Raw genomic sequence first — 27477 nt, 5'->3', positions numbered from 1 at the left:
CTGCCTGAACCACATTTGAACGACTGGCATTCTGTCCACAAACATCAATCTCTCCATGTTATACATAACACCTGACAACACTTAACTCGCTCAGCTTGTTTCTCGTAACTAGATTTTCCTGCTGTGAGCACTTTGCATTAGTCCTACCTTTTGGGAAAATGGTACGAGCAGTAGATAGAAGTGGTATGTAGGAACATTTAGGCAGGAGCATCAGCTAGAAACATTAGTTAGAAGTAGTAGGATGGAGCATTAGGTAGAAGTAGTCATTGGGAACATTATGTAGGAGGCTTTGCAAACACTGCACTAGAGTTACCCCTCTAATGGCCCATTAAGGGTGAAACATGAAAGGCAAAGAAACAGCACTGGAGTTCTCTAGTTATGGACACTATTGCCATGGCCACCCCTTTGAGGGAGTACTGTTTGGAACAAGGGTCAAAGATATAGATATATAGATAGGAACTATGTGATATACTGGGGTCAATGTGCTGTCATTGGACTGAATCAGGGCATGTGGTTTGATCGAGTAAGTAATGTAAGGGCAAGAGAGATGTGTAGAAATAAAAAAGAGTATGGTTGAGAGAGCAGAAGAGGGTGCTTTGAAATGATTTGGACATATGGAGAGAATGAGTGAGGAAAGATTGACAAAGAGGATATATGTGTCAGAGGTGGAGGGAACAAGAAGAAGGGGGAGACCAAATTGGAGGTGGAAGGATGGAGTGAAATGGATTTTAAGCAATCGGGGCGTGAACATACAGGAGTGTGAGAGGCATGCTGGGAATAGAGTGAATTGGAAAGAATGCAAGGTAGGGAGTTTACAAGGGGAGGGTATGATATTACAATTGGTTGGTGTAAGATGAAGACTTCCTGTTACTTGGGGAAAGAGAGTGGATGGGTACTGGAAGGAGGGAAATGGTTGAAGAATGCATGGAATGGTGTATGCAAAGGAGACAAGTGGAGACTCTTTGCTGTGACCACACCTTTGATGGGAGTTCCAGGAGGGAACAGGCATCAGAGATATAGAGATAGAGGTTCTTTTATTGTGTTGTTTAGATGGGATGGGGGATGACTTGAGTACAGGTTTTTGAAGTGCATGCCTAGTGAGATTGTATCTGAAATATTTTATCTTTTCTTTGTGCAGGCTTACATGTATTGTTCTCATTATGCTCTTAGCTGTGGAACTTGTGCAGAATGTTTTTGAATTGATTACTAATGAATGAATGAGGTTATTTATTGAAATTCTTGGTTGTACATACGATATCTGAAGGTATCTGAAAAGAATATCTTTTATACAGATTGGGATAGAATATTTTTGGCCTTCTCATATGGTAGGTTAGCCATTATGGTCTTGTTAGTTTGAGTTTATTGAAAGATGATTTACCATGAAAAGAATTTTGTTTTTGTATCTGTACCTATAACAGAAAGTGTAATATTTTTATTCCTATCTTGTAGCGGCATTCTCGGGTAGTTGCGGAGCTGGAAGAGGAAAGACGGAAGCACGAACATGACACAGCGCAAGGTGATGATGTCACATATGCTCTTGAAAAGGATCGCACACGATTAAAACAGGTTAGATAAACTTCTTTGTTCATAGAGTGATCTTGTAATAGCAAAATTTCTTTCTTTGTATGTGCTTGTCTTTCCCACCTTAGTGTGGTAGTATTAGGAACTGAGTCTTCAAGGAAAACCTTTGCTTTTGTCTCTTTTGTATTTTTAGATAGTAATGATAGAGGAGGGTATATTTAGAAAGTAATGATACAAGAGAGGAAGATTTCCAGGTTCCACTCTTGCCATTCTGTAGTCACCTTCAGTGATATACAGGGGATAGGAGATTTATTGGTAGGACAGTATTCTTTCAACCCCATCTTTAGGGATACATAACAAAATATGTAAAGCTGTCCGAAGCACAGCTCCAAATTCTCATGATTACCATGGGTGCTTCCCATGTTTAATCATTGGATCATGTTCAGACTTCCCTGCATGATTATTGCTTAGACCGTAATATGAACATCTTATTGAATATTTCTCTATGCATTTAGCATTAGTAATGTTAATGACAGAGCAGTGGTAGTTAGTGATTGACAGATCATGTAAACAGATATCTGGTGTGTTACTAAATCTACCAGATGATGACATTATTTCAGGCCCAGTCTGTCCAGCAACCAACATGTAGCTCATGTCCAGTATCTTGTACAGTATTTCATTAAGAAAAGGTTCTCTTATTTAGGGAGTTAAGGGGGGCAATTGTAGCCTTCTGTTCTGTTGAATGAAGCCATTTGGTTTTGAATATTCTTTACACTTCAAAGATAAATATTATAATGATGCATAGCAATTGTTGAGTGGTTTGGCTGGCTGTAGTGAAACAGGACTTTCTTGATCCTCTGCTTAACATGTAGTCTGACTTTTGGTCAACAGTTTGCTAATATGGTTGATGATCAAGAGGTAAAGCCAATCTTGCTCTGAGAATGAGTAGTGAGTGTCCCAGTCATCATAGAGCTCATGTTCTGATGAGCAGTGGGTGATAGTGTACCAGTAGTTGATGACTTGATCAAAGTTGACTGCTTTGTAGTCAGTTTGAGAGACTTTACAACATTTATGATGTCTGTCGCAAGTGATGAGTTCAGTGATATGAAACATTGCAGGTATCAAAGCCTGCCTATGTATATCTTGTATTCTGATACAATTACTGTAAAACTCATGTGACTTAACAATTACTGCTGTTTGTTGCATTTTGATGTTGAGTCATCCGAGAAATTTTTTGAAAAGAGCAGATTTGAGAGCTTTATTTAGTTTAGCTAGACAAAGATCATATGTTGGACAACAAACATATGGATGTATTTGTCAGGGCTAAATCATCAGATATGAAAAGACTGCTTTTGGCTTTAGGTGTTTTTATCTGGTAGACAGTATGCCACTGACATATTATTCCTTATGAGAACTGGGATTCTTGGAGCCCAAAAATCAAGGGAAAACATGGTTACCAGATGCTGTTGTAACTGCTGCACTAAGTTCAAGGTAAACTGAGTTGCACAAAGGGCTGACTATTGTTAAGAAAGCACTAGAGGAGTAAAAAAGTATGGTAAGTGAAAAACAAAGTTGAGATGCATAAGGCTTTATTTGAAAGAAGTCTTTGAAATTAAGAGTTTGATAGGCAGACTAAGAGATTTATTTCTCATCTGCAGACAGAGCACCATGAACATTTGAGAGAGCTCCTGCTCCTATGGTAATTATTTCTGACCAACCTCCCACCCCCAGAACTGTGGGGAAATCCATGAGAATTCTTCCCCTTGGACTACCATACAGCTCTTGGGGTTGGTTGATCTATGTTCATAAGTCTTGACAACCATCTAGTAACCTACCTTCACTCTTATGCTGTTAAAGCATCAGCTAATGTGAGTGTGGTTGCTGTGGTCTACCCCTCAGTTTTTCTCTTGCTCGCTTTTAGAATGCCTACCTATGCCATGGAAGGTCCTTTTAGCAGTCTCTCATGCCTACTTTCTTTTTTTTGTTATGTCAGACCAGTATTCATTTCTCATTTTCATGGTAACTAGATGGAGATTTTAAGCATTTGTATTTTATTTTTCCTGAATTAAATTTTCTTGACAAATCTCTCGGCAGCAGCTCATCACCGTTTCAAAATGGGGAAGGTTTGGAGGGGTCTTCCCATACGCAGTTCTTGCAATACTTTGTGGGATTGTTCGTAATAGAACCTTGCTAGGGCTTTTCGTAATAGAACCTTGCTAGGGCTTCTGTAGAACTGTGTTCTCAGAACTTATACGATTGCTGGGAGCTTTACAGCATCAAAGTTAAGATTGTCTCTTGCTATAATTTGTCTGTGGGATAGATGATGACGAACTCCTCATGGTATTGAACCACAGAAAGTCATTGCACTTCTTTATGGGCTAGTTTCATATATGGAACCTCAAAAAGGCTTAGTAGTCGTCATTGCATTGAAGCCATTGTGTTCCTTGTGTACTGATATGTTCTCATTTGAGTCAAGATCATCTTATATCCTTGTGTCATCAGTGAGGGATGCAAGCAAAGACCCCCAAGTTTAAAGGTACTATGTCCTAATGATACACTAGGTTTATAAATTTGGAGGGTGTGTATGTTAGAAATGCTAGTTTTCCTCTTGAGAATGTTTTTCTGTTGCAGTGTAACAGTTTCTTACTGAGTTGGAAGATTTGGTATTTTAACTTTATATTATTAAAAAACGAAGATCTTTGCCATGTGATCAACATCCATGGATGAAGATCTGTGCAGTAAGAATTTTTGCCATGTTTTTGAGGATGTTCTCTGGGTAGGGGTAGGAATGTGGGTGAGTATGGGTCTTGAATGTTTTTACTGGACAAGTGCTCTTACCCTGCAGACATAGTAGTGAGGGAAGTGTGCAATATGTGGCAGTTTCCACATTTTTCAGTTTCTGTTGACGTTATATTATTGTTTTTTATCTTATTATACTTAGTTGTTGTCTCCCGCGTTAGCGAGGTAGCGCAAGGAAACAGACAAAAGAATGGCCCAACCCACCCTCATACACATGTATATACATAAATGCCCACACACGCACATATACATACCTATACATTTGAACGTATACATACATATACTTACACAGACATACACATATCTACACATGTACATATTCATACTTGCTGCCTTCATCCATTCCCATCACCACCCTGCCACACATGAACAACAGCACACACACACACACACACACACACACACACACACACACACACACACACACACCCTGCTCGCATGAGGTAGAGCTAGGAAAAGACAACAAAGGCCACATTTATTCACACTCAGTCCCTAGCTATCATGTGTAATGCACCGAAACCACAGCTCCCTTTCCACATCCAGGCCCAACAAAACTTTCCATGGTTTACCCCAGACACTTCATGTGCCTAGGTTCAATCCATTGACAGCACGTCGACCCCGGTATACCACATTGTTCCAATTCATTCTATTACTTGCATACTTTTCACCCTCCTGTATGTTCAGGGCCCCGATCGCTCAAAATTTTTTCACTCCATCCTTCCCCTTTTAATTTGGTCTCCCTCTTCTCCTCATTCTCTGCACCTCTTACATATATATCCTCTTTGTCAATCTTTCCTCACTCATTCTCTCCATGTGACTAAACCATTTCAAAACACCCTCTTCTGCTCTCTCAACCACACTCTTTTTATTACCACACATCTCTCTCACCCTTTCATTACTTACTTGATCAAACCACCTCACACCACATATTGTCCTCAACATTTCATTTCCAACACATCCACCCTACTCCGCATAACCCTATCTATAGCCCATGCCTTGCAACCATATAACATTGTTGGAACCACTGTTCTTTCAAACGTACCCATTTTTGCTCTCCGTGATCACATTCTCACCTTCCACACATATTTCAGTGCTCCCAGAGCCTTTGCCCCCTTCCCCACCCTGTGACTCACTTTCACTTCCATGGTTCCAACTGCTGCTAAATCCACTCCCAGATATCTAAAACACTTCACTTCCTCCAGTTTTTCTCCATTCAACCATACCTCCCAATTAACTTGTCCTTCAACCCTACTGAACCTAATAACCTTGCTCTTATTCACATTTACTCTCAGCTTTCTTCTTTCACACACATTACCAAACTCAGTCACCAGCTTCTGCAGTTTCTCACCCGAATCAGCCACCAGCGCTGTATCATCAGTGAACAACAACTGACTCTTCCCAAGCCCTCCCATCCACAACAGACTGCATACTTGCCCCCCCTCTCTCCACAACTCTCGCATTTACCTCCCTAACAACCCCATCCACAAACAAATTAAACAACCATGGGGACATCACGCACCCCTGCCACAAACCGACATTCAGTGGGAACCAATCACTTTCCTCTCTTCCTACTCGTACACATGCCTTACATCCTTGATAAAAACTTTTCACTGCTTCTAGCAACTTACCTCCCACACCATATACTCTTGATACCTTCCACAAAGCATCTCTATCAACTCTATCATATCCCTTCTCCAGATCCATAAATGCTACATACAAATCCATCTGTTTTTCTAAGTATTTCTCACGTACATTCTTTGAAGCAAACACTTGATCCACCCATCCTCTACCACTTCTGCTCTTCCCCAGACTGATGCTCTGTACATGCCTTTACCCTTTTAATCAATACCCTCCCATATAATTTCCCGGGAATACTCAACAAACTTATACCTCTCTAATTTGAACACTCACCTTTATCCCATTTGCCTTTGTACAATGGCACTATGCATGCATTTTGCCAGTCCTCTGGCACTTCCCCATGAACCATACATGAATATCCTTAAAAACTAGTCAGCAACACAGTCATCCCCTTTTTTAATACATTCCACTGCAATATCATCCAAACCAGCCGCCTTGCTGGCTTTCATCTTCCGCAAAGCTTTCATTACCTCTTCTCTGTTTACCAAACCATTTTCCCTGACCCTTTCACTTCACACACCACCTCGACCAAAACGCCCTATATCTACTGCTCTGTGATCAAACACGTTCAACAAACCTTTAAGATGCTCATTCCATCTCCTTCTCACTTCACCACTACTTGTTATTGATTCCCCATTTGCCCACTTCACCGATGTCCCCATTTATTCTCTTGTCTTACACACTTTATTTACCTCCTTCCAAAAATCTTTTTATTCTTATAATTTAATGATACTCTTTCACTCCAACTCTCGTTTGCCCTCTTTTTCACTTCTTGCACCTTTCTCTTGACCTCTTGCCTCTTTCTTTTATCCATCTCCCAGTCATTCGCACTACTTCTCTGTAAAAACGCCTCTCTCTTCTCTTTCACTAACAATCTTTCTTCTTCATCCCACCACTCACCCCCCTTTCTAATCTGCCCACCTCCCACCTTTTTCATGCCACAGGAATCTTTTGCGCAAGCCATCCCTGCTTCCCTAAATACATTCCATTCCTCCCCTACTCCTCTTATGTCATTTGCTCTCACCTTCTTCCATTCTGCACTCAATCTCTCCTGGTATTTCCTCACACAAGTCTCCTTCCCTAGCTCACTCTCACCACTCTCTTCACCCAAACATTCTCTCTTCTTTTTTGAAAACCTCCACAAATCTTCACCTTCACCTCCACAAGATAATGATCAGAAATCCCTCCAGTTTCTCCTTTCAGCACATTAACGTCCAAAAGTCTCTCTTTCACGCGCCTATCAATTAACTCATAATCCAATAATGCTTTTTGGCCATCTCTCCTACTTACATACATATACTTATGTGTATCTCTTTTTAAACCAGGTATTCCCAATCACCAGTCCTTTTTTAGCACACAAATCTACAAGCTCTTCACCATTTCCATTTACAACACTGAACACCCCATGTACACCAGTTATACCCTCAACTGCCACATTACTCACCTTTGCATTCAAATCACCCATCAGTATGACCCGGTCTTGTGCATCAAAGCTGCTAACGCACTCGCTCAGCTGTTCCCAAAACACTTGCCTCTCATGATCTTTCTTCTCATGACCAGGTGTATAGGCACCAATAATCACCCATCTCTCTCCATCCACTTTCAGTTTTATCCATATCATTTTAGAGTTTACTCTCCTACACTCTGTCACATACTCCCACAACTCCAGCCTCATGAGTAGTGATACTCCTACCCTTGCTCTTGTCCTCTCAGTAACCCCTGACTTTACTCCCAAAACATTCCCAAACCATTCTTCCCCTTTACCCTTAAGCTATGTTTCACTCAGAGCCAAAACATCCAGGTTCCTTTCCTCAAACGTACTACCTATCTCCCCTTTTTTCTCATCTTGGTTACATCCACACACATTTAAACACCCCAACCTGAGCCTTTGAGGAGGATGAGCACTCTCCGCATGACTCCTTCTGTTTCCCCTTTTAGAAAGTTAAGATACAAGGAGGGGAGGGTTTCTAGCCTCCTGCTCCCATCCCCTTTAGTCGCCTTCTACGACACACGGGGAATACGTGGGAAGTATTCTTTCTACCCTATCCCCAGGGATGTTATTTATTTATGATATACCCAGGGCCAATTTTTCTGAAAGAGTCCTGTTGTTACCACAGACCTTTATAAAGGTTTCTGCAGTCTGAGGCTGCATCACTTTCAGTAGCAGGGAAATGAAGACTTCTTTGGATTGAGTTCTTTGATGGGACTGTACTCCCAGTGGTACAGCCTTTCAAAAGGTGACTTTTCACTCGCAGTGTAACCTCAAGCAGGCAGAGTCTTATAACATTTCTTTTGATATATATGCAGTATCTGTATAAATATTATTGTTGAAATTACAAATAAAGTTCATTTATGGATTAGACTGTTTATAAAGAAATGAAAGGAGAATAACAATTATCCCATCATTATGGATATTAAGAGGAAAACAACACTGTCCATTTTCTGCGATAGGATTGGAGCAGCAGACCCCATGTGGTTATAACTAGGCTAAATTTACTTTTATGCTGTTTATATTTCCCTGTAAGGATGAAAAGTCTGTAGGAGTACAAAAGCTTGGAATATGAAGGTAAGGGAAAGAAAAACTGTGTGGGGTGCTTGAAGGTTAGGTGGGAGACCCAAGAACCACAAAGCCCAACCTTTCCAGAGGTACCCCAGCTTGTTCCATCTGATAATAGGCTTAGGGTAGATTTATCTGTTAAGCAAGTGGGCTGCCACTTTAAACCCCTTTTTTTTTAAAAAAAAAAAAATTAGGGTTTTTTTTTTTTTGGAAAGGAATTTTTTTTTTTTCTTTTGGGGGGGGGGGGGGAAAAAAGAGAGAGAGAGAAAAAAAAAAGGGGGGGGGGGGGGAAAAAAAGGGAAAAAAAAGAGAAGGGGGAAAAAAAAAAAGGGAAAGAAAAAATTTTTAAAAAAAAAAAAAAAAAAGGGGGGAAAAGGAAGGGTTTTTTAAAAAAAAAAGGGGGGAAAAAAATTTTTCCCGCCCTTTGGGGGGGAAAAAAAAAAAATTTTTCCCCAAAAGGGGAAAAAAAAAAAAAAAGGGGTTTTTAAAAAAAAAAAAGGGTTTTTTTAAAAGGGGGAAAAAAATTTTTACCCAAAAAAAGGGGGAAAAAAAAAAAGGGGGGAAAAAAAAAGGGGTTTTCCAAATTTTTTTAAAAAAAAAAAAAAAAAAAAAAAATTTTTTTTTTTTTTTTGGGGGGGGGTTTTTTAAAGGGGGGAAAAAAAAAAAACCCCCCCCCCAAAAAAAACCCTTTTTTCCCCCCCAAAAAAAACCTTCCCCCAAAAAAGGGGGGAAAAAAAAGTTTTCCCTTTCCCCCCTTTTTTTTTTTTTTTTAAAAAAAAATTTTTTTTTTTTCCTGGTTTCCGGGAAAGTATACTTTTTTATTCCATTGCCCCCTTTTTTATTATCACTTTACCCCATAACATTGTTTACCCCTTATTCCCTTTCCCTGTTGCCCCCCCAAAAATTAAATAAAAACCCCTTTTCCCCTTTGCGGGGGTAGGGCAAAGGGAAAAAACAAAAAAGGCCCCAACCCACCCCCATTCCAACCATGAAATCATAAACCCCCACCCCTTTACATACCCCAAAAAAACTTTTTATGGGGTTTTCCCCAGAAAGCTTCACAAAGCCTTGTTCAATCCACTGAATTTTTTTTATTCATTTATTATAAATTTTTTTGCTGTCTCCTGCGTTAGCGAGGTAGCGCAAGGGAAAAAGATGAAAGAATGGCCCAAACCCCCCCTCATACACACGTAAAATACATACACGTCCATAAAACGCACATATACATACCTATACATTCCCCAACGTATACATATATAAAACACATAGACATATACATAATACACATGTACATAATTCATAGTCTAAACCCCTTTTTCATTCCTGTTGCCACCCCCCCCACACATGGATTAAAAAACCTCCTCTCCCCTCATTGCGTGAGGAGGGCTAGGAAAAGAAAAACAAAGGCCAGATTCGTTCACACTCAGTCTCAAGGGTGTCAGTATAATGCACTGAAACCAAAATTTTCCCTTTCCACATCCAGGCCCCACAAAACTTTCCCCTGGTTTACCCCCAAAAACCCTTTACATGCCCCCTTTTTAAATTCCCTTCCACTGAATTTAAAAATTCCAAATTTTTTTATTCCTTTTTTGGCCTTTTCCCCCCTGCCCTTCCAGGAGCCCCGATAAAAATTTTTTCCCAACCCCCCCCTCCAATTTTTCCCCCTTCCGTTTCCCCCCACCCGCACATATACTCTTACAACATTCTGCTGTAGTGACACATGGCCGGGAGTGTAACCCAATTGTTCTACGAGAACCCTAAGGACTATCTTGGTGGCATGGTGTAGTTAAAGGGTCAAGCTTCTGGCTAGAAAAGAATGGTAGCATGTTGTTTGATTAGCTTTATGGCTTTTGTTGATTTTCATGGCCCAAACTTCAAATGTTTTAACTGTTGCAGTTGCACATCCTCTAGATGGCTTTTCACCTGGGGAGATATATTGTTTGCAGGAGATGGATGGCATTTCCCAGGTGTGCATGCATGTCTTTTAAGCTGTATTTTGTTTCACAGTAAGCTTTTCTGAAGATCTTGTGTGCTCTGTTAGATTATACACAAAGAAAGTTGGGACAGAGTTCTTTTCTCTTTTGTGGATAGATAAAAGTTTGATGTAGGAACTTGGTTTTGGGGTTTCGAGGTTTGCCCTTTGTAGTGTATTCATAGTTGCATGCTCCTGCTTTGTTTGAATTACAGAAGTTTAAGTTTGTTGGGCGTACTTTGAAAGTTGTATGGAAGAGTGTTGCCATGCACAGAGTTTCAGACTGGGGAGGAGATGCGTGGCTTCGGTAGTGGTAGAAGATTTGTGGATCAGTTGTTTGCTTTGAAGAATGTGTGAGAAGAGTTTGAAAAATCGAAGGCATTGATGGATATGGGGAGAGCATATTATAAGGTTGATAGAGATGATCTGTGAAAGGTTCTACAAATATACAGTGGGAGGAAATCTACTAGAATCAATGAAGTTTTTCAAGAGAGTAAGTTGTATGTGCAAGTAAGAAGAGAGGAGGGTGAGTGGTTACAGGTGAGGGTGGGTCTGTAGGTATTTGGTTTGTTTGTTGGTGGGTTGGTGAGAGAGATGAATGCAAGAGTCATTGAGAAAGGAGCACGTCTGCAGTTTGTCAGGGGTAGGGGGCCTTGGGAGGTGAGTTGGTTATTGTTTGCTGATGACACAGTGCTAGTGGCAGATTCAAGTGAGAAACTTCAGAAGTAGGTGGGAGTTTGGGAGAGTGTGTGAGAGGAGTGAGTTTTACATACTTTTGTTATCTGCTGAACATCCTTGTTTATATCACTGGACTCTACCTGCTTGAGATTACACTGTGGATAAAAAGTCAGTGTATTGTTGTCATTTGACAAAATATAGTACACTTTCATCAGAGAACATCTCGCATCAAAGGAGATCTTTTTATCCTTGCTACTGAGTTTAGTGCAGCCTTAGAGCTGTAGGATTTCTGAGGAAATTATTAGTAAGTATCTGATGTGATAGTTGCAAAGAGTACTGTAACATGATATATGGCCTTGTGGTATATTTGAAAACATATCTTCTTCATTGGACATCGTTCCACTAGTCACTACTCTGAATTTTCTTAAGGTTAGAAACCCTTTGATTCACATTTCTATTCCCTGGATGCTTTATCTTGCTCCTTTTCTAATAGCACTTCATAATCAATTCAGTCAATTGCTTTTACAGAATCTAGAATAACAGTGTACATTCTCTTACCATTTGATAAAGATTATTGTATATCATTATAGTGCATAGTGCATTATTAATTGTGTTTGTGTACTTAGTATAAATCCTTGCCGTCTTTCATTCATTAACTTTATCCTGTTATGATGCTTCATAATGTACTAGTGTTTCTTTAGCACTCACATATTTTGATTGTACGAAGTATTATACTGACCTTTCTATATTGTTTTGGAATTATCTTGGAACTGCCTTTGTGTATTGCTGGTATTTGTGCCATTCTGTTTATGTCTGCTTTACTTGATTGGTCAGTGCTTTGCCCCAGTAGTATCAAGAGAGGTTTCACTGCTTCAGTTTCGTCTTTGTAAAAAATACAGCAGGAGTTCCACATGGTCCATGGAGAGAAAAGCGAGTTTTTATGAATGATAAACTTTTTCTGTGGGACGTTGTCCCACAAGCGAATTGTCTCTTTAGTTCTCCAAACCTTCCTTCCCCCTCTTTCAAAATATCTTCCTTGTTGATGGTAAACATCATTAAGCTGATGCCCATATTCCAAGAATTATTTGGTGGTCAGGCCTCCATTTGTTAGCTAACAGGACGATGATATCATCACCAAGAGGGGTCTGCTGATTGGCAGAATGCAGACCTGCAGTAAGCTAGGCTGCAACTCCTGAATGGGTGGTTTCTGAAGGTTTCAGGGTGATATCTTAATGGAATGCAAGGGGTTAGAGGATACTGACTTCTAGGGATCAAGAGATTCTCACAGCTTATGGGACACTACCATGGAGGGAAACAACTTTTCACTCTTCAAAGCTCAGTTATGTAGACTAAAGGTAGGGGTTCAGCTTGTACATGAATAATATTTTTGAAAAGTTGAGCTGCCATTCAGTTTATTTTTTGTTTTTGATTTAGCATAATCTTGAACTGATCTTTCTTATGTAATGTGCACTGAAGCATGTTGACTCATACCCTTCAAGCATAAGGTGCCTATTTGTATTATTTTAACTTGCCGTAAAGGTAGATTGTAGGGAAATGCTTTGACTGCATGTGAGTGAGTAGCCACCACCACTTGCTACCTGATGAAAATGCTTATAGTCTTTTTGAAAATGTTTTCAGTGCAGTACAGAAGAGTAGTTTTTGATATACTGTTGAGAGAAGCTGTTTTGTGACAGTTTGTGAAGAGCATGAAGTAGGATTTATATAGTTTGTGAAAAGCATGAATTAGGATTTATGTCCTACTTTGTGTACTTTAATCCATTTGGCCTTAGACTTTGTTTTGACATGATAGATAAATTGTGAACAGAGTTGTAGTGAGGCTTTAATATTCTATTTGGCTTGGGTTTGTGGCTGCTTAGTCAATCAGGCATTATAATAGCTAATGTTGTCAGTGGGTCTTCACTTGACATGTCAGGTCATTTAGATATTTCAGGATCACACAGTTCTATATTAGAGAAAGAATTAGGAAGTCATCAGTGCAACTTTTTATGATTAAGTATTGGCATATCGCTTGTTTCAAATTTCACAAAAAACAAAGACCTCTTTTGTGCACAAATAGTATGTTCAAGAAAATATAGTTCTGAGATAGAAATTAATTGACAGGGTAAGAAATAAATCATACACATATGGAGTACCTCATAGAGCTCAGTAAATGATAAATCTTATGTAGCATAAGACATTGCTGCTTTATATTCCTTTAATTATGATTCTCAGACTGTAAATAATGTAAAATTGGGACCCACCAACATCCAAAATCTTTTTCTCTCATTTTTTTGTACTGGTTTGAATTAAGAATTCAAGACCTTATAAAGATGTCATTTTTATTGTTATTGAGTGGCTTGGAAGTCCAATTGGAATATTGGGTAGAAAATCATGATAATTATAATTTTTTTCTTTAGATTCTTAACTTACAGAACAGCAGTCTCCTTTATTCACGACTGAAATTTCTTTTATTTCATTGTCTTGAAGATTTTTATCATACACATTCTTAGCTAGCCTTTTTTGGATGTTGGAGAGGGTATGTTGCCAAGAATGGAACATTCACAAAATATAGTGCTTTTCGCAGATGCACTTAGTATAGATATATATACTTGTTTGTGTTTTTGCAGTTATAGTAATTTGGTTCTCAGGCATTTTAGCATGAGGCTCAGAACAGTTGGTTTAGAGTCCTCCCAAAGAAAAAAATCTTGATGTCCATTCTTGGCAGACCACTTAATAATTTGATATGTTAGCAAATTTAGTAATGGTGATATTTGGGTTGTTGTTTCAGCCTGAGTTGAGGATGATTAAGGTTGGAAAACAACTTTATACATTTAATTTCTCTTAGTTAGAGTTAAAAGAGGATGTCAAATTGCCATATAAAGTTTTTTGTTTATATGTCTCAATGAACTTTTTCATTTGTTTTTAACTTCGAAACGTCTTTAGAATTTGAAGTTGTAGCTTGATGTCATTGCATTCATTTATATGATAACTGAGTAAGTTTAGTATGGTCACTTGATTTTGTAGATGATAATTTGCTTTATTATTTAACATTGTAGTGATAATTATTGTTAGGAACACTCAGACTTACAGAGGGAATTCTTTTTATATCAGGTAATACACCAATCTTATGTTAGATTGTTTCATAGAGATGTGTTGCTTTTATATCTGTGGCTGCATTTTATTTCATCATTTCAACATGCGTGCTCTAGTGTCTGTATACTGATTACTTAATGGAAGTAAGATTTTGTCTGATACTTAATGGAAGTATGTTCTAATCTGAAAATTAGAGATTCTAAGAAAGCTAGGAACTACACTAGCCTCACTCAGTTATAATCAAACATGAGGCTTATTATCTGTTTGATGTGTTCCTTTTCTACTTTATTCTGCATCATTGTATGATTTTTCTTTATCTTTTGTACTCTGGTTTTAAACTTGAATAGAAGGAAAAAAAAGAATTGGTACATAGTTTTATGTTTGTATTTTTGTTTACATCTCTGTACGTGATTAAATGTTTTTTTACCTTTCATTAGGGTGACGTGCATGATCTTCACTCTCTACACCCAAGGTACATTTTCCATTCTTTACATATGCTCTATTCTTGCTTTGGTGTTACTGGACTCCACACGCTTGAAGTTACTTAATGAGTGAAAAGTCACCTTTGGCGAGGGTGTATCATTGGGATTATAGTCTTGTCGAAAGACTTTTCACTCCAAAGGAGTCAACATTTCCCAGGTACTGAATGTAGTTAAGCTTTGGGTTGCAGGAACCTTTAGAAAGGTCCTGGGTAACACCCAGACTTTCATAGAAACTGGTTATGTGGTAATTATAGGTTGAATAGAAATATAATCTTGCTTATATTAGGTACTTTTTTCTATTAACTCTTTTTAACCAAAGATTGATTTTTTATTTTATCTGCTTTACCAGTTTTATATCTCCTTTGCAAAAGATATATGATACCTTATTCATTTTAATTTCTTTATACCCAATTTCTTAAGAATTATTCATCTGTCCTCATTCAGATAACCAACCTTTTGATTTATATATGAGATCAGAAAGAGAGCATTTTCAGGCCTCTTTAATCCAAAAATTGAAATGTGAAAAAAAACGAACATACAAAAAACTATACATATATGAAAGAAGGTTGCAACCCTTTTACAGCAGCCCTTTTATCTTGAGAACAAGTTTTTCATCATATTACTTTTTAGTAGAAAAGAAGAGTGAATGTTGGGTGAAGAGGGTGGTGAGAGTAAGTGAGCTTGGGAAGGAGACTTGTGTGAGGAAGTACCAGGAGAGACTGAGTACAGAATGGAAAAAGGTGAGAACAATGGAAGTAAGGGGAGTGGGGGAGGAATGGGATGTATTTAGGGAATCAGTGATGGATTGCGCAAAAGATGCTTGTGGCATGAAAAGAGTGGGAGGTGGGTTGATTAGAAAGGGTAGTGAGTGGTGGGATGAAGAAGTAAGATTATTAGTGAAAGAGAAGAGAGAGGCATTTGGACGATTTTTGCAGGGAAAAATGCAAATGAGTGGGAGATGTATAGAAGAAAGAGACAGGAGGTCAAGAGAAAGGTGCAAGAGGTGAAAAAGAGGGCAAATGAGAGTTGGGGTGAGAGAGTATCATTAAATTTTAGGGAGAAAAAAAAGATGTTCTGGAAGGAGGTAAATAAAGTGCATAAGACAAGGGAGCAAATGGGAACTTCAGTGAAGGGCGCAAATGGGGAGGTGATAACAAGTAGTGGTGATGTGAGAAGGAGATGGAGTGAGTATTTTGAAGGTTTGTTGAATGTGTTTGATGATAGAGTGGCAGATATAGGGTGTTTTGGTCGAGGTGGTGTGCAAAGTGAGAGGGTTAGGAAAAATGATTTGGTAAACAGAGAAGAGGTAGTAAAAGCTTTGCGGAAGATGAAAGCCAGCAAGGCAGCAGGTTTGGATGGTATTGCAGTGGAATTTATTAAAAAAGGGGGTGACTGTATTATTGACTGGTTGGTAAGGTTATTTAATGTATGTATGACTCATGGTGAGGTGCCTGAGGATTGGCGGAATGCGTGCATAGTGCCATTGTACAAAGGCAAAGGGGATAAGAGTAAGTGCTCAAATTACAGAGGTATAAGTTTGTTGAGTATTCCTGGTAAATTATATGGGAGGGTATTGATTGAGAGGGTGAAGGCATGTACAGAGCATCAGATTGGGGAAGAGCAGTGTGGTTTCAGAAGTGGTAGAGGATGTGTGGATCAGGTGTTTGCTTTGAAGAATGTATGTGAGAAATACTTAGAAAAGCAAATGGATTTGTATGTAGCATTTATGTATCTGGAGAAGGCATATGATAGAGTTGATAGAGATGCTCTGTGGAAGGTATTAAGAATATATGGTGTGGGAGGCAAGTTGTTAGAAGCAGTGAAAAGTTTTTATCGAGGATGTAAGGCATGTGTACGTGTAGGAAGAGAGGAAAGTGATTGGTTCTCAGTGAATGTAGGTTTGCTGCAGGGGTGTGTGATGTCTCCATGGTTGTTTAAGTTGTTTATGGATGGGGTTGTTAGGGAGGTGAATGCAAGAGTTTTGGAAAGAGGGGCAAGTATGCAGTCTGTTGTGGATGAGAGAGCTTGGGAAGTGAGTCAGTTGTTGTTCGCTGATGATACAGTGCTGGTGGCTGATTCATGTGAGAAACTGCAGAAGCTGGTGACTGAGTTTGGTAAGGTGTGTGAAAGAAGAGAGTTAAGAGTAAATGTGAATAAGAGCAAGGTTATTAGGTACAGTAGGGTTGAGGGTCAAGTCAATTGGGAGGTAAGTTTGAATGGAGAAAAACTGGAGGAAGTAAAGTGTTTTAGATATCTGGGAGTGGATTTGGCAGCGGATGGAACCATGGAAGCGGAAGTGGATCATAGGGTGGGGGAGGGGGCGAAAATCCTGGGAGCCTTGAAGAATGTGTGAAAGTCGAGAACATTATCTCGGAAAGCAAAAATGGGTATGTTTGAAGGAATAGTGGTTCCAACAATGTTGTATTGTTGCGAGGCGTGGGCTATGGATAGAGTTGTGCGCAGGAGGATGGATGTGCTGGAAATGAGATGTTTGAGGACAATGTGTGGTGTGAGGTGGTTTGATCGAGTAAGTAACGTAAGGGTAAGAGAGATGTGTGGAAATAAAAAGAGCGTGGTTGAGAGAGCAGAATAGGGTGTTTTGAAATGGTTTGGGCACATGGAGAGAATGAGTGAGGAAAGATTGACCAAGAGGATATATGTGTCGGAGGTGGAGGGAACGAGGAGAAGTGGGAGATCAAATTGGAGGTGGAAAGATGGAGTGAAAAAGATTTTGTGTGATCGGGACCTGAACATGCAGGAGGGTGAAAGGAGGGCAAGGAATAGAGTGAATTGGATCGATGTGGTATACCGGGGTTGACGTGCTGTCAGTGGATTAAAACGGCATGTGAAGCGTCTGGGGTAAACCATGGAAAGCTGTGTAGGTATGTATATTTGCGTGTGTGGACGTATGTATATACATGTGTATGGGGGTGGGTTGGGCCATTTCTTTCGTCTGTTTCCTTGCGCTACCTCGCAAACGCAGGAGACAGTGACAAAGCAAAAAAAAAAAAGAAAAACTTTTTAGTAGCAATTTATTTATCTTTCAGCACATTCAGGTATTTCAAAAGTGCATTTTATGTGTAATTATGTATTTGTACTCACCTACACTAAACACCCATTCTTAGAGACTAGTTAGGGAAGGGGATGGTCTGTAGAAACCAGATTTTGTCATATACCAATTTCTTCCAAGAAATATCAATGGACTAAATATTAACAAGTAAAATTGAAACATAGTTAACTCGTGACAATTTTGCATCTTGTAGGTCACATGCACAGCTGTGCTCGCTCGCATGCACACACACACACACACACACACACACACACACACACACACACACACACACACACACACACTGTTCATATCCTTCTTAGGCTAAAACTAGCATATGATTCAAATGAAGCACAAAGAGCAAATAGAAAAGAAGTAGGAAAGGGAATAAAGATGGGACCAGAATTTTTAGAGCTGAGTTGTAGGGAAAGACTGGAGGCTTTATATTTACCCACTTTCAAAGAGATAAGAGTTTGGGGATGACATAGACGTTGAACACTTCTTTGAAAATATTATTCCACTTACACGTTATATTCTTCCCTCATTTGCTGAACTTCCGCTGATACATTCCTTTGGAGGAATCTACCATGTACCCTATGCCTTTTTCTTCTCTTCCACAGTATTTCTAATCTCATCCATTCACTATGCATTTCTACTTTTATTCTTATATTTCACAGCCTTGTATCCAGCTGCTAATTCTACAAACTTTAACAGTCATTCTCAGAACATTTTAAAGCCTCCGTTCATATATGGCTGCATTTTTATACTTACTGCACTTTCATCTAAACTTTATGTCACCTGTATTTCATTCTCCTCCTACATTCTTTAATTCCTCATCTCCCTTGCCAACACTTTTACCTCTCCATTCTTCCTAAAGCCATACCTCCATTTCTCCCAGGTCCTCTCCTTCCAGTGAGCTGCAGAATGGTCAGAATCTTCAGGGAATCCTCTTGCATGGCTACCATCCAGCACCACCTTTCTCAACCTTTTGTCCATTGCCTCAAATCAGTCATACCCTTTTTCTCTGCCATCATTTTTCGTTCATGTATATCTGTAAATCATCATGTGCTGAAAAGGGGGGTTGGAAAGGAAAAAAATCTATCAGCTTAGACATCCACAAAATAACTTTCATTCACATTTACTCCAGGCAATCCCCATCTTGCCAAATTCATCACATTCCATCTTTGCATTCATATCACCCATTACAACCAGCTTCCTCTTCCTCTGAAACACATTTATGTTATGTAATCCTCCAAAGAGTTCAGTGATCCAGAAGTATACAGTGATAACAACAGTTGAAACAATCATGATGATACATAAAGCAGTGAAACATTCACTCCTCAAAGAAGGTAAAGTACTGAAGAATGGTCCTAGCAAGGTGAAATACCTTCCCTGTACAGTACACACACACACACACACACACACACACACACACACACACACACACACACACACACACACACTAAGGCTAGAGTATGCATGTTTACATACATACATGGGAATAAAGACACGGTACATATATACAAAGTTAAAAGATGGGGCGAGATGAATGCAAAAGGAATCCCCACTAACACACTGATAGTAATCACAGACACACAACTGCCAGAATGCATATGACAGTACCGCATAGGAGGCTGCTTATGAAGCTTGAATACTTGGCAGGAATTAGAGGGAGACTCCTCCAATGGCTATATTACCTTAGTAAAGAGGAGCCTTCTCCAAATAGGTGGTGACCATTAGTGGGGTGTCTCAGGGTTATGTTTTAGGATCTTTATTCTTTTTGATCTATGTGAATGACTTTCCTTAATATGCTTGCAGATGATGCAGAAGTCATGAGTGACGTGAAAAGTGTTGAGGATTACATTGACTTGTAAGGGAACCTAAAGTGGCTCCAAAGTTGGTCTGATAAAGTAAAGTAATGAAGATGAAACAAAGTGAAAGAAGCCCTCAGCATGATTATTATCTAGCAGGAAATAAGCTTCAAGATTTTGTTTGTGAGAAGGGCATAGGAATCAACATCATCCGTAACCTGTCCCCAAGTACCACACTAGGAGAATAGTAAAGGAGGTAGACTTTGTTCTTGCAAATATCAGATTAGCTTTCAAGTAAATGGACAAGGAGATGTTTAGCAAGCTTCTCATATCCTGGAAAAGCAAAAACCAGAATATACTTCTCAAGTTTAGTCACTGCACCTTAAGAAGCACATAGAGCTAATAGAGAGGGCCTAGAGATATATAACAAAGATGGCACCAGAATTAAGAGCTGGGTTACAGGGAAAGGCTGAAGGCCTTAGATTTGCTTACCTTGGAAGTAAGAAGAGTGTGGGGTGACTGATCACAGTTTTTAAGTTTTTAAAAACATTGATTCCGTGGACACTGAACAGCTCTTTGAGAGATGTAGGTATAGATAAACCAGAATAGGTAACTTGAAATTAAACAAGAAACTGGTTAAGATAGATGTAAGGAAGTATTTTTAAAGTATAAGAATGGTGGATGAATAGACAAGAATGACTGAAGATATGGTAGATGCAGACAGCATACATGAATTTAAGAAGCTGTATGATTATTGAGGCTGCTTAAGAGATGGGGCCCCACAAGTGTAAACTTCCACCCCATACAGTACAAAAAGGTAATAATGTGTGCACACACACACACACACACACACACACATGCACACACACACACACAACTGACCAGGGAAGAGCTTTAGGCAGTGCTCCCTGTTTTTTAAAGTTTTTGGGATGGAATATGAAGGCGCCCCTAAATGATATGTATGTTGGATATTAAGTATGAATGTGGCAAATTTCGGAATTTTGATAGAGCTTTTAAGTGAATGTTTCACAAGTTCAGATCAGATGCCCAGTGGTGTTGCCATCTTCAGTGAATAGATTTCTTATAGTGCATTAAAGGAGACCCATTTATTAAAGAGAGTGAGTAACCACCATGGGGTAATTGAACAAGGATAGCAAAGCTTTCCTGCATAAAACTGAGGCTGTAACCTAAAGGCAACATTGTCAGTGTTAGTCAAAGATTTTAATTATCATGAGAATATTTTTAGTTGATAAGCTTCATTGCTGTTACTCGTATTATTTTGGGGTATCAGTTTAAGATCATTTGTACTGCTTGAGCCAAGGCAAAATTAGAAGTCTTAAAGAAAGCAGAGAAAATTAACTGAAGAGTTAGGATAAACCTGTTAACAAACACTAACAAAACCAAGTACAAACTTTTTTTTCTTTCAAATTGAACTGCAGTTTGGTGTGGACTCAAATAAAGGAATGTGATAAGGTCAGTTATGACAGGACCTACAAGGAGAAGACAGGGAGGGATGAGGGAACAATGTCCAGAGAACAGATATTTGGAGATATGGGAAATAGAAAGTAAGACTTTTCGAAAGTTAACACAACTCAAGGAGGAGTTAAAGAGACTGAGGAATCAACTCTGATCATGAAAGTTGTGTTTAGATGAGAGATAAACCAAAGGAAGTTTAGAAAAGTGCAGAGTGTACTGGATCAGTATGTAAAAAAGATTGTAAGAAGACAGAAGACATTGAAACAAACTTATTGGTGGGTTGCGCCATAGTTGGAGAGATTAATGAACCAGGAGATTGACAGACAAAAATCTGTAATTATATTTAGCTTAGATGAAGATCATGCACCAAATAAAGCGGAAAGGGGAACAAAAAAGAAATGCTCATTAAAAGGACCTCTGGAGCCTGTGGAATTGTATTTATGTATAATAATAGATAATGAAGATCATGGACCAGATAAGGAGGAAAGGGGAACAGAAAAGAAATGCTCATTAGAGGACCCCTGGAGACTGTGGAATTGCTATATATCAGTGTCCATGATAAAGAAAAAAGAAGAAATGATGATTGTAATCAAAACAGAAGAGGACATTTAATTGTGTTGACATTTGCTTTTGAGTTATCTAGCCAGGAGGTGCAACATAGGCAGGAAAAAAAAGTAGAAAATAAATGTAATTCAATGGGGATATTCATCGGATGTGATAAACTAAGGTAAGAGAGAGAGAGACACAGAAAGATATAAACATGGCAAAAAACAGGAGGTTCTAATTGAGGCAAGAAGATCGAACACTTCCACCAGCACTGCAGACAGATCAGGAATGTTAGGTGATGGAAATATCAGAGTGAAAGTGATGTAAAGTAAATGCTGATGGATTAGTAATAAGTGGTAATGAACTAGAATTTACATACTGTATCAGGGAAAAGATACCTAATAATGAAGGAGTTGTGGAAAAAAGCATAAACAGAAAAGATCTTACCTATTTTGTACCCAAGCAATCTTCCATATTCTTTGAATCATGCAGTGAAAACCAGAACTGGGTAAGTGCTTCCATCTCCAATTGTATGTGGTAGAAGGAAAGTAAAAAGCAGCAGTCAGCTGTAATCTGTGAACTAACTTCACCTCAACAGGTAAGTTATAGACATCATAACATCTTAATAAGTTCTGTGAATATTTAATGTTTATATTTCTGCCTCTTAAAGAAAAATTTCTGACATACATTTTTTGATGAGAGATGAGGTGACATCCCTTTAACCCTGATGTGCATCTCTTTAAACTTGATGGGCTTCCCTTTAACCTTGACAGTCATCCCTTTAACTCTAATGCTTCCACTTAATATTTTTCTCTTTTCTTTCCATGACACTATGGGTGGAAAGAGGAAGACATTGCTGACAGCAGAGCAGATTGAGCAGGAATTGATATAGGCTGTCTCAGAGATGTTGCATTCTTGATTTTAGTTTTGTACATTTGTATGTTAGATTAAAATATTTTGCATGAGTTTATGATATTTGATTTATACCCGTTAAAAACAATTGAGTTACAGTGGACACAGCAATTAGCTTGGGGTGCTAAAGTGTGTCAGTATTATTATAGAAAGAAATTTTTTTCATTTTCAGAAAAAAATATTTTTCATTTGTCTCTCATGCTTTCTAAGAATAGTAGGTGTAAGATATAACATTTTTAGTGTGTGTGTGAGTGTGTGTTAGAAAAGTAGTAAAAAAGTTCATAATGGCGCTTTCTTTTTTGATGGCAAAATAGCATTAGGAGGGAATGCCTATGACACCATAATGCTTATTCAAGTAGAATTGAAGTGGACGTGGCAGATAAGCTTAGGGTTGTAAAGTTTGTCTATATTATGGTGTAATTATGTGTTTCATTATCAGAAAAAAATATTTTTCATTGTCTATCATTAGATATTAGTATAAGATATAGACTTTTTCTTTTGCGTATGTGTTAGAAGAGTTGTAAAAAGGTTCTTTACTGTGTTAGAAAAGTTGTAAAAAGCTTCTTAACTACTTTAGATTTTTTTATGTCAAAATTGCAATGGTAGGGAATGCCTGTGATATCATAATGTGCACTCAAAGGATTAAGAAATAAATGTCTAATGGAAATCTACCTTATTCCTTTGAGGCTGAAAGTGTTCAGGGAGCAGTTAATGTTACTCTGAATGTGGTCAGAGATGAGGCTTACTTGGCATGTTAGCAACTCCATGCTCATGATGCTCAATGATTTTCAGCTTTTCAGCAGTTTTGAGGTGTTTTTTAGATCTCTATGCACATTATTATTATTATTTATTATTATTATTTTTTATTTTTCCATACTATTCGCTATTTCCCGCATTAGCGAGGTAGCATTAAGAACAGAGGACTGAGCCTTTGAGGGAATATCATCACTTGGCCCCCTTCTCTGTTCCTTCTTTTGGAAAATTAAAAATGGGAGAGGAGGATTATTTATTATTATTTTTTTTTTTTTTTTTCCATAGTATTCGCCATTTCCCGCATTAGCGAGGTAGCGTTAATAACAGAGGACTGAGCCTTTGAAGGCATATCCTCACTTGGCCCCCTTCTCTGTTCCTTCTTTTAGAAAATTAAAAACGGGAGAGGAGGACACCTCCCCCACTCCCTTCCCTTTTAGTCGCCTTCTACGACACGCAGGGAATATGTAGGAAGCATTCTTTCTCCCCTATCCCCAGGGATTATCATCATTATTATTATTATGGTAGCAGAGACAACGTGGGCTACAGATGACCTAATCAAGGCCCTCTCTTTAATGCTATACAGATGCTCCCCAGCCTATGACCTATGTGACTGACGATCATCAGTACATATGAATGGAAAAAATATAAATTAAAAGATATATGTAAATATAGATATTATGCTTGGTCATGTCTGCCAGTGCTTATGGCTGCATGCATATGAGAGTGAATGTCAGATGATCCAGCATTGTGTAATTATAGAATCTCTTTCAGTTCTTGCTCTCAGTTAACATTCAGTAAGCATGTGTTATTCAAGTGAATCAACAAATTTTTGTGCTAGATTAAACTGTTTTTGCATTAAACCCCAAAGAAGATGACAAGCAAGAGGAAAAAACCCATCACATGTTTATAGATCTGGCAGGAAGCCAAGGAAGATGCACAATTTGGAATTGATAATGAAGGTAATCACCCAATATAAAAGAGGAGAAAAGTTTATGTGATATTATCTGATCTACAGTTTTCCCATTCAATGGTCTCCACAGTTTTAAAGGACAAAGAAAAAAATACGTGAAGCAGTGGAAGGTTCGCCACATATGAAGTCTACAATAATAACAAAGCAACAACAAGGGCCCATTCATGAAATTGAAATTCAAAAATGTGTACCACTAAGCTTACAATTCATGTGAAGGCTAAAAGTCTTTTAGAGACTTTGAAGGAGCGAGAACTTCATAGCAAGTCATAATTAGTTCAATAGATTTAAAAGAAGATATAACTTGCACAATGTTTGAGTCACAGGTGAAGCAGCAAAGGCTGATGAAATAGCTGCTGAAAAATTCATTGAGAGTTTGGATGAATCAGTCCATGAACTAAAGAATCTTAAAAGGTATAAAGAAACCTCAGAATTGTATGATAAAGCTGGTTGATAAAAAATGAGATAATCATCATAGATATTGATTAGGATAAAGGAATGCTGCACAGGCATGTGAATTCTAAGTGCTGTGCTGACAAACATCGAACTTACATCCATTTCATGATCCGATCAGTCAGTCAGAATGGAAATGGACGAAGAAAGACCCATTTACTCATATACACACATATATACACACACACTCATACACATACATATACATACATATGCATATACATATCAGCATATACACATACATACATATACATACACATACACAGCCATATTCATATATACTCTTGTACGTATTCATATTTGCTTGCCTTTATCCATTCCCAACGCCACCCTGTTCCATAGGAAACGGCATTGCCATTGTCAGTGAGGTAGCGCCAGGAAAACAGACAAAAAAGGCCACATTCGTTACGCTCATCTCTAAATGTCTTGTGTAATGCACCAAAACCTCAACTCCCTATCCACATATCCAGATATACAGTAGACCCCTCAATTTAACGGACTAATAGAGGGAAGGGGGTGTCCGTTAATGCTAAAAGTCTGTTAAATCGAATGTAACTCATTTCTGTGCCATATTTAAGTCCACATCCTTTCTTTAAACTCTTCTATCACTGTAGGGTTTAGTGTGTGGTACGATAGTTGTGCAGTGGGCACCCTGCAGCCTGGGAATGCTCGCTGGGCAGTTGAAGGCTGGAGTCAGACTGAGATAGAGGTGATGCCATCCCTTTCCTGTGAAAGGATACACCTTTTGATAAAGTGAGGATGGACTACCTGGTTTCATTGCATCTCTTAAATGGCGCAGTGAGTAGGATTTGAGCCTATGTGGGAAAATCCCAAGTTATTGTAAAGCTGCTCATCTTCTTTAGAAGGGGCACCCCAAGGAAATCGCCTTGGATAGCAGAACCAATCTAGGCAGGAAGGAGATGGAAGCTTTCTAAAAAAAAAAAAAATAGGGGGAATCATGGCCCACATCTCAGCGCACTTCCCCCAGTCCAGTGGACATGCAGAAGCAGTGGTAAAGGGAGCCAAACGGGTGTTAAGGGGCAACATGGTTGTTTGAGGTAGCCTGCACAACAGCAAAGTGATTTAGTCTGTGCCCCAATATCTCAACACCCTCCTTGGAGAGGGGAATAAGTCACCTGCATAGCTGGCAGCAGGAAGACAGTTGGGAGATGGTGTCCCGGCACCCCGGCAACATTATCTGATAAACTAGGGATTGAGAACTGCTCTGCAAAACAGGGAGTGGGCTGTAGCAAAGCACCAGGGTCTCATGTGTAGCGACCCTTCTGGTGGTGCTGCTGTGCTGCCCCAGTTATCTGTAGGCACCCATCTGTATGCAAGATGTTGCTTTGAAGGTGTGGGACAGGTCGGAAGTGGTAGTGGAGGTGAAGCTGTATAGACAATACTCGGTGAAGCAGAACAGCATTGGCCACCTGTCTTTGCGAAACTGACATCACCCCCACCTTCGAGTTTTGCTGATCTCCACAACACTTGTGGGTCAAGGGGAGTACCTGCCAGCAGTGGCTTTTCCCCCAGTTGTGGTGACACCCATTCTCAGGTGGCGGCGCCCACAGCGTATGAGATTCCACCCCACACGCTTGCAAGATTATGCTTGTGGTGGCTCCAGTGAAAAGTGAACACATTTGTCATTTTTGTTCTGCTTGCATGTGAAGGAAGTATATTGTTGCTGAGCAGTGATTTGTGTATGTATTTGTCTTATACCTTGTTGAATTTTCTTTTCATTCCTTTTTTGTTTTGTTTTCATTTTGTTTTTGTAACAAAATGTCACATTTAGTACCAAAATCTTGTGAGGGGGGCATAGGGTTCAGTGTGTGTTATGATAGTTGGATGGTAGGCACCTAGCAGCATTGGAACTCTCACTTGGCATTTGGAGGCAGGAATCAGACTGAGATAGGGGTGATGCCACCCCATTCCTGTGAAAGGATGCTTCTTTTTAATAAAGTAAGGACAAACTACCTGCTTTCATTGTACTTCTTACAATCATTCGATGCCATTTTGAATTGCAAGGATTACAACCTGACCACACAATAGCTTGAGACAGACTGAGACTGAAACAAATTGAGTACACCACTTGCTATCAAAAACAAGTGCAAAATGAAATGCGTATGGTGTGGTGATTAAGATTTTTTATTTTTTTTTTTATCATTATTGATTAATTTGTTATTTGTCTGGTAAATCTGAAATACATTATATCGTGGTCTGCTAAATATTTATGTGAGTGGATGGGCCATTCTTTGTCTGTTTCCTGGCACTACTTCACTGATGCAGGAAGCAGCAATTAAGTACGATAAAGGCAAAGGGGATAAATGTGAGTGCTCAAATTACAGAGGTATAAGTTTGTTTGCTCAAATTACAGAGGTATAAGTTTGTTGAGTATTCCTGGGAAATTATATGGGAGGGTATTGATTGAGAGGGTGAAGGCATATACAGAGCATCAGATTGGGGAAGAGCAGTGTGGTTTCAGAAGTGGTAGAGGATGTGTGGATCAGGTGTTTGCTTTGAAGAATGTATGTGAGAAATATTTAGAAAAACAAATGGATTTGTATATAGTATTTATGGATCTGGAGAAGGCATATGATAGAGTTGATAGAGATGCTCTGTGGAGGATATTAAGAGTATATAGTGTTGGAGGTAAATTGCTAGAAGCAGTGAAAAGTTTTTATCGAGGATGTAAGGCATGTGTACGAGTAAGAAGAGAGGAAAGTGATTGGTTCTCAGTGAATGTTGGTTTGTGGCCGGGGTGTGTAATGTC

At 38.9% G+C, this 27477-nt stretch overlaps 1 protein-coding gene and 1 long non-coding RNA gene across 4 annotated transcripts in view; both read left to right on the top strand.

The window, feature by feature from the left end:
* LOC139762385 (uncharacterized) overlaps positions 1–27477 on the top strand; it is a 152870-nt gene that overhangs the window by 16989 nt on the left and 108404 nt on the right. For 2 of the 3 annotated variants that reach the window (XR_011715705.1, XM_071687211.1), the window contains exons 4-5: positions 1450–1566; positions 13954–13974. Coding sequence is in view for 2 of the 3 variants with exons in the window: in XM_071687211.1 (XP_071543312.1) it covers positions 1450–1566; positions 13954–13974 (138 nt within the window). In the remaining variant the exon portion in view is untranslated. The remainder of the gene's footprint in view (positions 1–1449; positions 1567–13953; positions 13975–27477) is intronic. The other variant, XM_071687212.1, reaches the window with a different exon arrangement.
* Positions 19634–22588, top strand: LOC139762386 (uncharacterized). The gene is made up of 2 exons (XR_011715706.1): positions 19634–22220; positions 22467–22588. It is a non-coding gene; the product is annotated as an uncharacterized lncRNA (long non-coding RNA).

The sequence above is a fragment of the Panulirus ornatus genome, chromosome 43 (assembly GCF_036320965.1).
Source record: "Panulirus ornatus isolate Po-2019 chromosome 43, ASM3632096v1, whole genome shotgun sequence".
NCBI lineage: Eukaryota > Metazoa > Arthropoda > Malacostraca > Decapoda > Palinuridae > Panulirus > Panulirus ornatus.
Note: the sequence above shows the minus strand (reverse complement) of the source record. Positions and strands in the feature narration are given on the sequence as shown.